This window comes from Nerophis lumbriciformis, linkage group LG01 (genome assembly GCF_033978685.3).
Source record: "Nerophis lumbriciformis linkage group LG01, RoL_Nlum_v2.1, whole genome shotgun sequence".
Taxonomy (NCBI): domain Eukaryota; kingdom Metazoa; phylum Chordata; class Actinopteri; order Syngnathiformes; family Syngnathidae; genus Nerophis; species Nerophis lumbriciformis.
Genome location: NC_084548.2, coordinates 54,945,999 through 54,961,580, shown reverse-complemented (window position 1 = coordinate 54,961,580; position 15,582 = coordinate 54,945,999). Strand labels below are relative to the sequence as shown.

Below are 15,582 nucleotides of genomic sequence, written 5' to 3'. Positions count from 1 at the left end.
AAAAATGTCAATATTGGCTTTATTTTATCAGAAAATCTTACAATACATAAAACATATGTTTCCTTTTGCACTCAAAGGTTAAAATATTAATTAAAAGGCATTAAACACATTGGGCTTTTCCATATTACATATAGTCTGCTATAATCAAGGATTAGGTTAGAATAGAACAGAAAATATTACTGACATTATATAAAATTATTCAGGATTTATGGTTGCCATTCCTGGTCTGTGCTTTAAGAAAAATACAATTATTAGTAAGTACTAAAAACTAAACTATGGATAAAAGTACACAGATAAGCCATGTAGCAGGTAAAACACACATTTGTTAAAGATAAAACACAAATTGTAGCAACTTGTTACAAATTTTATTAATTTGTAAGTAGTAGTCCTAACTCTGCTAATATTTGGCATCAAGCCAAGCAGCTGTGTGAGCGTCTACTATCTACATGTGCACGACAGAGGAGCTGGTGACGTCAGTGAGTGAGTGGGCGAGTAAAGAGAGAGAGAGGGAGCGCGTGCATTGCGCAGTAGAAGGATGAACGGGTCCGGTTGTGTCCTGTCAAACTAATAATAAAGCAACCAGATTGTCACGAATCGGCGGCCTCGAATTCTGACCGGAAAGCGGATCTTAGCAGACCTATTGGTGGGTAAGGTGAAGGGTGTTACCCCCGATGAAAACATCCGCCCTGGAAGAAATGTCTACCCTGTGCTCCTCGGCTACGGTCTGCACCGGAGCTGAACAGCAGGACAGGTGTAACAACTACATTATCACCTGTCACTCTTTATAACTCCTTGTGCAGATCTGAATGTTTATTTTCTAAATGTTGACCTAAGTTTGAAGCAAGGGTGCTAATACTAATCGTCACGTTGCGAGGCATGTTTTAAAGCAACACTGGCAGCACAGCGCCTGCCTGTTTAAAGCTTCACCTTTATTGTTAGTTTTGAAGCCCAAATACCTCCATAGTGCGCTTCACGCACACTCTCTTTCTAACCAGTACAATTGCCGGTTTTGCCATTCTTCCACTCCACGATGTTATTGCTCGTATGCACTTTGTGTGTGCGTTTTGACACACTCAACATCATGCATCTGTAGTCACCACCGCACAGCGGCATTCGGTACCGGTACCTTTCAAAGGTAGTATAGTACCGATTTCAATTATTTTAGTATGGCGGTACTTTATCAGTACCGGTATACTGTACAACCCTATCCCAGACTCACTCATAGTTTCTATCGGAGGATCACAGCATCCAGATTCGGATGTCAAGGCTGGGGTGCATCATCATGAAACATCCACAGGACGGAAATCCAGGTTATGACAGAGAGAAGCACACAGACGCAGAAAAGCAGCCAGCGACAATAATGAAACCAGCATCGCCTCCATGGTGATCCATTGCTGAGGAGGACGAATACACATTGTCATACTTTTTGAAGAAAGAAGGACTTGTCAAACCAAAAAAAAAACTACTTACGTGTTGACAGAGATTCGCCGGTGGATGTTTGCCTTTTTTTTCTCCTTGTCAGTCTTTTTCTTTGATAGAGCAGCTCTGCTTTTGTTCCTGTGTCTTGTCGTGTCCACTGTGCTCCTGAAATAAGTTTGCAGATTTCAACGCAACATTACAGTAAGCACACCTGCACATTCAAATCCGATCCAGGACAAGCGATGTATCTAAAAAATGTTTACAAAGAAAATGTATGTACTTGGATTGACGTTGTCAGAGACCGTGAGGTTTAACCACATGGAGTTGTTTTGTTTACATTAAATTATTGTGCGTTCTTTAGTGAATGACAGGACTATTCAACCAAATCCTGCTCAGGAATGACATCATACCGGCCCCCCCAGTTCAGTTCAAAACTTGGGAGATTTTTGCAGCAAATTCCTAAAACTACTAGAATGGAACTTGAACACATTGGCAGATCCTTGCATTGACATGTTAACCTTGCAAACATTGCAAACATAGAACACTGGGGTCCAAACCTGTGATTTACATAACTGAGGCGTCCCTCAAGGCATCCCTTTAAGTCCTCTCTCTTTTGGCATTTACAATATATATATTGCTGTAGCTTGTTTACGTCAGATGCATCTTCAACTTCTTTAGCTATACCAGTAGTGTTCCTCAAGGTTCTATTTTAGGTCCCCTCTTTTTTGTCATTTGGGCTTTTCAACTAGTGTCCCGTGAGCTTGGTTTAAAAAAACGTTTGGTAAACTCACTCCCTCACTCAGAGAATAAGACATAGCAGAAATGATCTGCGACTTAGCGACTTGCTGCTATATTAAGTGAGTAGAGGTAAAGTAAAAAAAAAAAAGTGAAAGTACCACTGATAGTCACACACACACACACTAGGTGTGGTGAAATTACTCTCTGCATTTGACCCATCACCTTGTTCAACCCCCTGGGAGGTGAGGGGAGCAGTGAGCAGCAGCGGTGGCCGTGCTCGGGAATCATTTGGTGATTTAACCCCCAATTTTAACCCTTGATGCTGAGTGCCAAGCAGGGAGGTAATGGGTCCTAATTTTATTGTCTTTGGTATGACTCGGCCGGGGTTTGAACTCACGATCTCAGGGCGGACACCCTAACCACAAGGCCACTGAGTTGGTAAAAGGTACATATTAAAAGTAGAGATGTCTGATAATGGCTTTTTTGCCGATATGCGATATTCCGATATTGTCCAACTCTTAATTACTGATTCCGATATCAACCCATTCTGATATATACAGTCGTGGAATTAACACATTAGTATGCCTAATTTTGTTGTGATGCCCCGCTGGATGCATTAAACAATGTAACAAGGTTTTCCAAAATAAATCAACTCAAGTTATGGAAAAACATGCCAACATGGCACTGCCATATTTATTATTGAAGTCACAAAGTGCATTATTTTTTTGAACGTGCCTCAAAACAGCAGCTTGGAATTTGGGACATGCTCTCCCTGAGAGAGCATGAGGAGGTTGAGGTAGGGGGTAGCGGAGGGTGTATATTGTAGAGTTAGTGCTGCGAGGGGTTCTGGGTATTTGTTCTGTTGTGTTTATGTTGTGTTACGGTGCGGATGTTCTCCCGAAATGTGTTTGTCATTCTTGTTTGGTGTGGGTTCACAGTGTGGCGCATATTTGTAACAGTGTTAAAGTTGTTTATACGGCCACCCTCAGTGTGACCTGTATGGCTGTTGACCAAGTATGTCTTGCATTCACTTGTGTGTGTGAAAAGCCGTAGATATTATGTGATTGGGCCGGCACGCAAAGGCAGTGCCTTTAAGGTTTATCGGCGCTCTGTACTTCACCCTACGTCCGTGTACCACTCCGTACAGCGGCGTTTTAGTCGTAAATTTTACTTTTTGAAACCTATACCGATAATGTCCGATATTACATTTTAAAGTATTTATCGGCCGATAATATCAGCAGTCCGATATTATCGGACATCTCTAATTAAAAGTGAAAGACAGGTGTGAATTGCACCATACATTTATTTGGTACTCTAATATAAACGATCACAAAAGTATTTCCCGCCACGAGATCCGCCACCACAAGCCCAGGGAGTGTGCATTGCCACAGTGCTAAGAAAACAGCTGAAAGACACTCTTTCATCATTCGGCAACACTTTCAATACAACAGGTCTGCTTATTTCACCATGAAGGCAAAGTGTAGTATCGGTAATCGTGGAAATCCATAGGTACCATATCGACTTGTGAAATTCTGGCATTGTGACAACCCGACCACAAACACAAAGTGAAACACATTTTTTAAATAAGCATGTAAATTGCTAGGAATATATCATTACAGTTATGTTCTGCATACACCTGTGACGATACCTGTTGTCGTGGGCCTTTGTGCCGGCTGCTGGTTTGGGTGGGACAGAGCATTCTGGGATGGGAGTAGAAGTGGGGTGGGGAAGCGCGTCTGACGGAACCACAGCAGCGACGTGGGACACATTTTCATCTGGATCATGCGTCCTGGAAATGAGGAAAAAGATGAAAAATGAGTGGAGGTAGTGGACAACAAGCATGTGGTCATGTCACCTGTCCTCCACTGGAGAGTTGTCCTCCTTAGTCACGGCGCTGCAGTTAGACTCCGAGCTCAGGGTAGGAGACGGGCAGGCAGGGGAGGACTTCCTGGCCGTCTTGCCTTCTCCATGAGAGGCCCGCTTCTTGGACTCTTTCTTTCCCTTCTTCTGGAGAGGCTACCATGAAAAAAACACATCTACCGTATTTTTCGGAGTATAAGTCGCACCGGAGTATAAGTCGCACCTGCCGAAAATGCATAATAAAGAGGGAAAAAAACATATAAGTCGCACTGCAGCCCGCCCAAACTATGAAAAAAACTGCGACTTATAGTCTGAAAAATACGGTACTTAGCCACTTTAGGCACACAAAAGGCTCATCAGGTTAGCAAAAAGTAAAGATGATAGTGATAGTGAAAACATCATAGAGAAAATGTGTCTTTGACTTCCACATATAGGCATCATCTCGATGCAATCCATCCGTTTCCTACCGCTTGTCCCTTTCAATCACATCCATCCATCCATTTTCTACCGCTTATTCCCTTTGGGGTGGCGGGGGGCGCTGGAGCCTATCTCAGCTACAATCGGGCGGAAGGCAGGGTACACCCTGGACAAGTCGCCATCTCATCGCAGGGCCAACACAGATAGACAGACAACATTCACACTCACATTCACACACTAGGGCCAATTTAGTGTTGCCAATCAACCTATCCCCAGGTGCATGTCTTTGGATCTGGAGGAAGCCGGAGTACCCGGAGGGAACCCACGCAGTCACGGGGAGAACATGCAAACTCCACACAGAAAGATCCCGAGCCCGGGATTGAACCCAAGACTACTCCGGACCTTCGTATTGTGAGGCAGATGCACTAACCCCTCTTTCACCGTGCTGCCCCCTTTCAATTCGCTTTCCATAATATTTCATGAGCTTCGATACGATAATTGTATTGAACATGGAGTTCTATTCATGCAACATTATGTTCATTATTGCCTTGGAGTCCGTGTGTTTGTAATACTCAACTATTTTCTAAATGAGTAGTTCTGAATAGTGGTGGTGTACCTAATGTTGTGGTCAGAAAGAGTCTAAGCCAGGCGTGTCCAAAGTTTAGCCTTTTGCATATTGTAAAAAAAAAAAGAAATGAAAAGATAATAACATATTATAAGATATGATTGTGTTGGCTTTATCACCTATAAGACAAAGCTGAAATATCAATGTTTTCTATAAAAGCTTAGTGCAGTGATTCTCAAACGGTGGTAGATGTACCACTAGTGGGACGACAAAGATTTGATTCATTATGTACATACGTTGTTTTGTTTTCCAATATTCAAACACAGTGTGACTGTTCAAACGGTGTGTAATGTGACAGTGGCCAAATATATTGAATATGCCTGTTCAATACAATTTATGCATTGTTTTTAGGGATGTCCGATAATATCGGCCTACCGATATTATCGGCCGATAAATGCGTTAAAATGTAATATCGGAAATTATCGGTATCGGTTTTTTTATTATCGGCATCGGGGTTTTTTGGTTGTTTTTTTTATTAAATCAACATAAAAAACACAAGATACACTTACAATTAGTGCACCAACCCAAAAAACCTCCCTCCCCCATTTACACTCATTCACACAAAAGGGTTGTTTCTTTCTGTTATTAATATTCTGGTTCCTACATTATATATCAATATATATCAATACAGTCTGTAAGGGATACAGTCCGTAAGCACACATGATTGTGCATGCTGCTGGTCCACTAATAGTACTAACCTTTAACAGTTAATTTGACTAATTTTCATTAATTACTAGTTTCTATGTAACTGTTTTTATATTGTTTCACTTTCTTTTTTATTCAAGAGAATGTTTTTAGTTTATTTATATTATTTTATTATTATTTTTAAAAAGTACCTTATCTTCACCATACCTGGTTGTCCAAATTAGGCATAATAATGTGTTAATTCCACGACTGTATGTATCGGTTGATATCGGTATCGGTTGATATTGGTATCGGTAATTAAAGAGTTGGACAATATCAAAATATCGGATATCAGCAAAAAAGCCATTATCGGACATCCCTAATTGTTTTCTATATTTAATATATTTTTTTGTTGTTTTACTTTTGTAGCTGTATGTAGAAATAGCTGGTTGCATCAGCTCTGCTCTTTTAATGTCTTTAATGTCCTTTGTGTTCTTTAATGTTTCCCTCTTACATGCTTATGTGTGCTTGGCCTCAGTTTGGACCCCCTCTCCAGGGGCCCAGGCTTAGACTGAAAACATTTTTTGTCTCTAGACTTAGACTTCCTTTTTATTGTCATTCAAATGTGAACTTTACAGTACAGTATGTACACTGCAAAAACTAAAATCTAAGTAAGATTAAATATCTCAAATAAGGGTGATATTTGCTTATTTTCTGTCTGATAAGATAATTATTCTCACTAAACAGATTTTATGTTAGTTTTATTTGTTTTAAGGGTTTTGGTCCTAAATGATCTCAGTAAGATATTACAGCTTGTTGCTGTGATTTTATGACCTATATTGAGTAAAACATGCTTGAAACTAGAATATCAACTGATACAAAGCTGTGTCATCATCACTCACAAGTATAAAACTGCTTTTTTAAAGTAATAATTTCTTATTTCAAGCATGAAAAAAAAAATCATGACTTTGACACAATTGTGTCTCATATTAAAACAGATGACAGCCAAATGGACTTTGCTGTTTTATTTTCAATGAAACAATAGAAAATACGTACTCATATAGTAGTACAGTTGTAATTAGTGAGAATATACTTATTTTAAGGTATTTTTTGGTTAATTGAGGTTAGCTAATTTTACTTGTTTTAGAAAGTCTTGACAAGCCAAATGTTCTTGTTCTATTGGCAGATAATTTTGCTTAGTTCAAATAAAATACCTAAATTTTTTTTTTTCTTCTTGTTTTTGAACACTGACTTTTAGCAGTGTGCTGTATCCTACATTGGATTGGATTCAGCATGTAGCGAAGATGCGGGCCCTCGGTCGGGACACCCCTAGTCTAAGTAAAAAGTGATTACTCACCAGGATTTCACTTGGAATTAACGACATACTGACTCTGCGGCGACAGCCGTTCTAGCAAAGAGGAAAGGTTTGAATTTGACAGACGTCAGCGAGCGAGCGCCAACAGGCTTTATGACTCAAATGTAGTTTTATACCTGTTGAAAGCTTTTCTTCCAGCCGTCACATTCATCTGGATCTATAGGGGGGGTGACCAGGGGTCAAGTCAAACATTAGAGACAAACATGGTGATAAAAGTGACAAAGTCACCTAAAGGTGCGCCTGGTTCCACAATGCTTCTGCAGGAATTCTGCAGCAGGATCATCTTCTTGGCCTCGTCCAGCTCTGCCTCGTGTCGGTCCAGCCGCCTCCTCACATTGTCCACGTGAGCCACCATCAGCTCCACTGCACGACTTACACGCGCCTCCTGTTGGACACAGGAAGAGGACGCATGAGTCCAAAACGCTGCTATATACGGATGAAAACCAAATTACTTGTGCAAATTTACAAGCGGTAGAAAATGGATGGATGGACATTGGAAAGAAATACAAACAATGCCATCTGCTGGATCTGGAAAACATTGCATGACGTTTACAAGTACAGCACAGTAGCGGTGTGGTTTATGTTAGTATTTTTTAGCCTTTGTTGGGCCGCCAAAAAATATCTGTTTCTCAGCTGTGGTCCTTATGGGCTGCTGCAGTACTCAGTTGTAATACACTTTTCCTCCACTGGTGGCAGTCATGACAATCTCCAACAAACAGAAGAAGTCTGGAGCTGAAGTCATTGTTGTTAATAATCAAATGTAGATAATTTTTCTTATGCTTTCTGATCTCTCTCTCTATATATATATATCCACTACTTGCTGTACATATCCTACCAAGTCAGTCCTACACTGTTTCAATGTCCATTTCTCTGTTCTCAATTGTTGATGACTGAAGTGATGATAACAACCAAACCCAACCCTCCCCCCTCCACATCCCACACCCCGGATTGTAAATAATGTAAATAATTCAATGTATATACCCTGATGATTATCTTGTGTGATGACTGTATTATGATAATAGTATACTGTATATCTGATAGTATATATCTGTATCATGAATCAATTTAAGTGGACCCCGACTTAAACAAGTTGAAAAACGTATTCGGGTGCTACCATTTAGTGGTCAATTGTACGGAATATGTACTTAACTGTGCAATCTACTAATAAAAGTCTCAATCAATCAATCAATAGCTGTGTCCCAATTCAGGGTCTGCATCCTTCGAAGGGCGAATTTGAACGTCACAACGCTGCGCGAAGGCTGTCCCAATTCATTCAAATTCAAAGGCTCCTTCAAATGCCACCGACGATTGCGCTCTCCTTTTCCCTGAATTCGGAGGACTATGCTTCGTAGCCTCCCATATCCCCAGATGCTTTGCCCGCTTTTGTTCAACCCGGATTTTTTTGACGATGGCGGCAAATGCAAGCAGCGGCACCGGCACCGAATACACTTTCAAATGTAAGTATCCTCCGCAGGCTAGATTGTCCCATTTAACAACGGGTGACGCATCCTTCAGAGGTGCCTCCGAAGGTCCAGCTTTCTGAGGCTGCGTAGGCCAGGTCCTCTGAAGGATGCAGACCCTGAATTGGGACACAGCTTAGAGAAGTTTCTTAAGGTCAAAAATGATGCCTAAAGTGATGAACCTTTATTTTTATTTGCACTTTAATTGAATTCAAACTTTAGTTGAGAAACATATATATTGTTAAATCCGTCTATTTTTAATAGCCCTGTATAATTGTGTGTAAATATATGTTTCTTTATGATTCCATTCTTAAGCAGTATATTTAGTTAGTGTTTATTTTTGTAATCAACCTGACCTAAGCCTTGATAATAATCTTTGTGATTACCACATGCTTTCACATCATTTGACAAGGTGGTAAAATGGAAGTAGGTTGGATCATTTGCACCTGGCTCGCTGACAACAAGCTATCCATACACTTGGGTAAAACGGAATGCATCCTATTTGGGTCCCAAATCAATCTCAAGAAAGTCAGTGACTTCACTATTAAAGTGGGTGACATTGTTATCACCAGGAAAGATGAGGTCACCTACCTAGGTTCCAGTCTAGAGGCTAATCTTTCCTGTGATAAAATGGCAACCAAGGTAATCAAAAAGGTCAACCAACGAACGAGATTTCTCTACAGAATCTCCTCTCTGGTCAACAAAAGCACCATGAGGGCTCTGGCGGGAACTCTCGTTCAACCCTTTTTCGATTACGCATGCACCTCCTGGTACCCTAGCACCTCCAAAACCCTCAAATCTAAACTCCAAACATCCCAGAACAAGCTAGTCAGGTTACTTCTAGACCTCCACCCCAGATCCCACCTCACTCCTACCCACTTCTCCAAAGTGGGCTGGCTCAGGGTGGGGGACAGAGTAAAACAACTTGCACTGAGCCTAGTCTATAAAATCCGCTACACCTCCCTGATACCGAAGTACATGTCAAACTACTTCCTTAACGTAAATGACCGCCATAACCACAACACCAGGGGGAGCTCCACTAACCACGTTAAATCCAGATTCCGATCCAACAAAGGTCTGAACTCATTCTCTTTCTATGCCACATCAATATGGAATGCACTCCCAACAGGTGTAAAATAAAGTGCATCTCTATCTTCCTTCAAAACCTCACTAAAAGAACACCTCCAGGCAGCTACAACCCTAGACTAACACCCTCCCCCCACCACATCCCACCTCCCCGGATTGTAAATAATCAAATGTACATACTTGTTTTCATGCTTTCTGAGCTCACTATGTTCACTGCTCGCTGTACATATCATACCAAGTCAGACCTACACTGTTTCAATGTCCATTTCTCAGATGATATAATTGTTGATGACTGAAGTGTTGATATTAACCAAAACTAACCCCCCCGCCCCAACCCCCTACACATCCCACCCCCCGGATTGTAAATAATGTAAATAATTCAATGTATATACTCTGATGATTAACTTGTGTGATGACTGTATTATGCTGATAGTATGTATTTGTACCATGAATTGATTAACGTGGACCCCGACTTAAACAAGTTGAATAACTTATTGGGGTGTTACCATTTAGTGGTCAATTGTACGGAATATGTACTGTGCTGTGCAATCTACTAATAAAAGTCTCAATCAATCAATCAAATGATTGAATATGATTCAAATCAAGAGTAATTCAGTGTTAATATTTAAGTGGGCTCTGGGCCCCTCCCTCGTGGAAAAGTTGGCCCGCAAGGTCAAAAACTTAAAAAATTATAATTCTATCAATTAATTAATTGATATATTAAAATATTTTAATAATAGTACTATACTTATTTCATGACACACGTATTTGTATCTATTTATACCAAAAGAGTGAGTTATATATCTACTATATGTTTAATTGTGTTCATTGTGAAGGCCAACAACGGATCAGGTGTGCGTACCTGGTGCACTGCTCCAAGCACCTCAGCCGTGTTGGAGATGCGTTCCACGGTTCCAGCCAGGATGTCCAGAGACAACTCTAACCTCTGCAAGATTTTACTGCGCTTACTGTCCAGACATAATCCCTTTAGTGCCTATGAAAGCACAGCCGCGGGTTATAGTTTCATGTTTCTGTCCACAAGCTAATAATGGTGCATGGTGTGCACCTCCAGGGTCTCTCGGCCTCGGGACAGCTCCAGCTGGATGTTGTTCTCAGCCAAGTTGCGGGCGTGCTCCTCCGCCTGCAGTCTCTGCTTCAGGGTGTACTGGTCACAGCTGAAGGCCATAGCAATCTGAGAGAAGGAGTTCTGTGGTGGGGGAGTACAGGATATCGCTCACAGTAATACATATTTTTATATATCTGACGCTGTCATTCAAAACTCAGCGTTATTCTCCTTTTTTGTATTGTTAGATTGAAACCTCTCAACTAGGGTTTTGCAGTAAGTCCTGAAAAAAGCAGAGCTCTCCTGTTATATAGATGATCTTTGTCTAGGGCAGTGATTCTCAAACTGTGGTACGCCAAAAATCACTTATTTAAATATGTAAACACAGTGTTACTGTTCAAACTGTGGACGAAAATATGAAATAAACTTCTGAAATAAAACTTCTGCCTTGTTTTTAATGATTACTTAGACCTACTATGCTACTGTGTTGGTCACTGTGGTGGTACTTGGAGAGCCAAGTGTTTTCTTACGTGGTTTTTAGCGAAAAAAGTTTGAAAACCACCGGTCTAGGCTTTTTGCAGTGGATTCCTTAAAACAGCGGAGCGTTCCTATCGTATAGAACAGGGGTCCCCAAAATCTGGCCCGCAGAAAGTCCCAGTTTAAAAACTTTTTTTTTTTAATTATTATTATTTTTTAAATCGGTCCATTCTAATCCATTTTCTACCGCTTGTTACTCTCGGTGTCTCTTAGCCGCTCAAGCAATTCATTTTGTCTAAAAATGTATTTTCCCATCGATAACGTGACATCATCACGCTTGGAATATATGTATATGTATATGTGTGTGTATATATATATATATATATATATACATATACATATATATATATATATATATATATATATATATATATATATATATATATATATATATATATATATATATATATACATCGCGCTCGGAATATATGTATATGTATATGTGTGTGTATATATATATATATATATATATATATATATATATATATATATATATATATATATATATATATATACACATCGCGCTCGGAATATATGTATATGTATATGTGTGTGTATATATATACATATATATATATATATATATATATATATATATATATATATATATATATATATATGTATATATATACGGGACGGCGTGGCGCAGTGGGAGAGTGGCCGTGCGCAACCCGAGGGTCCCTGGTTCAATCCCCACCTAGTACCAACCTCGTCATGTCCGTTGTGTCCTGAGCAAGACACTTCACCCTTGCTCCTGATGGGTGCTGGTTAGCGCCTTGCATGGCAGCTCCCTCCATCAGTGTGTGAATGTGTGTGTGAATGGGTAAATGTGGAAGTAGTGTCAAAGCGCTTTGAGTACCTTGAAGGTAGAAAAGCGCTATACAAGTACAACCCATTTATTTATTATCATTACCGGTATATATATATACACACATATACATATATTCCGAGCGCGATGATGTCACGTTATCGATGGGAAAATGCATTTTTAGACAATATGAATTGGCCCTCTAGTCAAAAGGTTTGGGAACCCCTGATATAGAAGATAGATCTTTGGCTAACTTGCTTTTTCAGTAGGTCCTTAAAAACAGCAGAGAATTCGGCCATAAAGAAGACCTTTGACTTGTGTTTTTTCAGTAAGTCCTTAAAAACAGCCGAGTGCTCATCATGTCATACAAAATATCTCTGAATAGTATTTTTGTAACAGATTCCTAAAAACAGCTGTGCATCTTTTTGTAGTGTTTTAAATTAGATCCCTAAAAATAGCAAAGTACTCCGGTCAAATAAAGTGACTCGGTTTTGCAGTAGGTCTTTAAAAACTGCAGAGTAAAAGCTCTGTAAAAAGTATTTTTGAAATAGGTCCCTAAAAACAACAGCACACTCCTGTCATATAAATGTGAATGTGAAATATATTTATATAGCGCTTTTCTCTAGTGACTCAAAGCGCTTTACACATGGAAACCCATTATCTAAGTTACATTTAAACCAGTGTGGGTGGCACTGGGAGCAGGTGGGTAAAGTATCTTGCCCCAGGACACAACGGCAGAATGTGAATGTGAAATACATTTTTATAGCACTTTTCTCTAGTGACTCAAAGCGCTTTACATATTACAGTGTTACTGTTCAAACTGTGTGTAATGTTGCAGTTCCCGGGCGCGGCCACCGCTGCGGCTCACTGCTCCCCTCACCTCCCAGGGGGTGATCAAGGGTGATGGGTCAAATGCAGAGAATAATTTTGCCACACCTCATGTGTGTGTGTGACAATCATTGGTACTTTAACTTTAGTGGCCAAATATATTAAATACACTTGTTAAATAAAACCTCACCCTTGTTTTTAATGAATACTTAGGCCTACTGCGCTACTGTATTTTAATGTCGGAGAGACAAGTTTTTTGAGAACCGCTGATACACAGAAAAGGAATATAGCCTTGCATTATATTGTAGAGATGTAGAGCGGGGATCGAAGCTGGAACCCTCAAGTTGCTGTAATAGAGTACAGTGTTTTATTTTCCTATATTTAAACACAGTGTTACTGTTCAAACTGTGTGTAATGTCACAGCGGCCAAAATATTAAATACACTTGTTAAATAAAACCTCGGCCTTGTTTTTAATGAATACTTAGGCCTACTGCGCTACTGTATTTTAATGTCGGAGAGCCAAGTGTTTTGAGAACCGCTGATATACAGAAAAGGAATATAGCCTTGCATTATATTGTAGAGATGTAGCTAACGTTGTGGCCGGTGAGAGTACCGGTATGTGCAAACATGATGGGAGTGCGGTAAGAAAAAAAAAAAACATGACTTACCTCCAAGTCAGTCTCTGACATCTCCCCACTGTTGGATTGCAGGAGAATGGAAGTCAATAAAAAATCCACACTTTTTGTTTCGTGGATGTCCGACTTCACCTGTTAAAGCCGACTCTTTCTATGATGGACAACTCGTTCCATTTAGGAGTCGGTGGCTCCTCCTGACTGCTTTCTGTGACAAGAGTACAGTTGGTCACATGAACTATCTGCACGAGAATGAAACTTACCCTCATCACTGTCGTCGCTGTCAAAGATGGCCACCTCATCCCGGCCATTGGTCTCTCCATCTGGCTGAGAGAGAGAAAGTTATCCTGTGACATGAATCCTGTAGCTCAGTCATGGTGGACGTTAAACTCACCTCAGGATGCATGGCTGCGCGGGGAGAAGGTTCCTAACTGCTTGACATATGAAAACCTTTCCTCAGAGGTCACTCACAGGTATGTCACGGTTGCGTTTCAACATGCTGTGCCGCCGCCTTCTTCCAGGACTGAGAATAGATAATCCCATTAAGAGATCCACAGTCAAAGCAGAACAGGACAGGCGCCCCAAGAGGCTCATGGGTAACGTTGTGAGTCATATACTTGCTGTGTTTGTCCATTGTACACAATACTCCCAAGCTTTAAATACACTAATTGAATGTAAAAGTCAACTTGACAAATATTTGTATGAACTCCACTTTTCTACATTGTTTGATCAATAGCAGCATATATTATATAAAAATATAACATAATAATATATCAGTATATATCATATACTGTAAATATAATATGTAAATATTACAGATATGTTATATTTTATATTGCTACTACAGTACATTTTTAGTCTACTTTATACCTGCATTATCCTTTCCATCATTTGTCACTGAGCTACTGTGTGGAACAATTTCCCTTGTGGATCAATAAAGTTTGTCTAATCTAATCTAATATCTGACTCAGATCTGCGTTCACATCTACATGATTGCATGTTCAAGCTACATAATCAACTTTACTCTTTAGTTTGAATAATATTTCACATTCAAATTTTTTGTTGTTGTTTGGCAGCTCGAACCACCAAAATGTCAGATGTCTGCACAAATAAACGCACTATGGTGCTTTCAAACACTTAAAATAAATGACTAAGGTATATTCTTACACTGCACAAATACTCATTTTAAAGCTGCAGAGATAATTGCTAAAATTTTGTCCAGTAATTTTGTATGTTGTCAAATATTAGGGTGGCTCAACCAAAACCACTGGACTTTTATTGTGAAGTAAAAAAAAACAGTAAACAGGATATTGCAGAACTCCAACTGACCTTTATGGCTGAGTGAAAATGTTTGTAGTTTTTTTTCCAATTATGGATTTAAAAAAAGCTTCTTTGAAGTCCCATGCATGTTATTACATGTTTTATGTCAGGTTGTACCACCAGTGTCCATCCATCCATTTTCTACCGCGTGTCCCTTTTGGGGTCGCGGGGGGTGCTGGAGCCTATCTCAGCTGCATTTGGGCGGAAGGCAGGGTACACCCTGGACAAGTCGCCACACTATATAACTAGGTTATTAAAAGTGACACATTTGTTGGAAAGATTTAATACAGTTGTTCAAATTGAACATATTAAATTTGAAATTAGTTGCAAAAGGATTTTAAAGTCTGAGATTACATTGTACGTTTTTGTAATTGTTAGTTTTAGGTTTACTTGAATACACTTTAAAATGTTCACAATTATACTTTTAGATGCCACCGTCAAAGCCAAATTACTTTTTAGCTTATTTGTTATTGAGCCCATGTAGCATATTTGGTTAAGGCAGTCCTTCTCAAGTAGGGGCGCAGTGCAATGCCAGGGGGGCGCATACGACCCAGGGTAACATCATCATGCAGTATCATGCTTTAAACCCTGCTTTGAAAAGCAGGGTTTCTACATATACAAAAAAAAAGTGTATATATTGTGCATCTGAATCAATGTTGCTGATTGATTTGAATTAATTCAGTTAAATGTATTTTATTTTCAAATATCAAATGGGTCAAGTCTGTCAAAAATGTTTTAGTTTATATAGGGATTTGATTTTTTTATTTCAGGCAAATTGATGCACTTTAA

At 39.7% G+C, this 15,582-nt stretch overlaps 1 protein-coding gene across 3 annotated transcripts; it reads right to left on the bottom strand.

Annotated features, from left to right (window-relative positions):
* Window positions 1-2: 2 nt before the first annotated feature.
* LOC133623781 (uncharacterized) lies at window positions 3-13,992 on the bottom strand. Of its 3 annotated transcripts, none has more exons than XM_061987170.2 (13): window positions 13,868-13,992; window positions 13,737-13,800; window positions 13,609-13,681; window positions 13,510-13,537; window positions 10,671-10,811; window positions 10,467-10,598; window positions 7,287-7,443; window positions 7,175-7,215; window positions 7,041-7,091; window positions 4,013-4,173; window positions 3,806-3,946; window positions 1,471-1,584; window positions 3-1,394 (listed from the first exon to the last, which is right to left on the bottom strand). In XM_061987170.2, exons 1-13 carry the CDS (start codon window positions 13,877-13,879, stop codon window positions 1,262-1,264), a joined length of 1,248 nt encoding a protein of 415 aa, XP_061843154.1. In that variant the 5' UTR covers window positions 13,880-13,992; the 3' UTR covers window positions 3-1,261. The 3 variants fall into 3 exon arrangements, with proteins under 3 accessions (XP_061843154.1, XP_061843172.1, XP_061843163.1); XM_061987188.2 differs by having other exon boundaries at window positions 13,737-13,796; window positions 13,868-13,991; XM_061987179.2 differs by lacking the exon at window positions 7,041-7,091.
* Between the last annotated feature and the right edge of the window lie 1,590 nt (window positions 13,993-15,582).

Excerpts from the sequence above, each read along its gene's own strand:
- LOC133623781 (XM_061987170.2), bottom strand. Across the intron at positions 13,538-13,608 it reads GAAAGAGTCGGCTTTAACAG|TGGGGAGATGTCAGAGACTG; the intron begins GTGAAGTCGGAC and ends GCAATCCAACAG. Across the intron at positions 7,444-10,466 it reads TGCTTGGAGCAGTGCACCAG|GAGGCGCGTGTAAGTCGTGC; the intron begins GTACGCACACCT and ends TGTGTCCAACAG.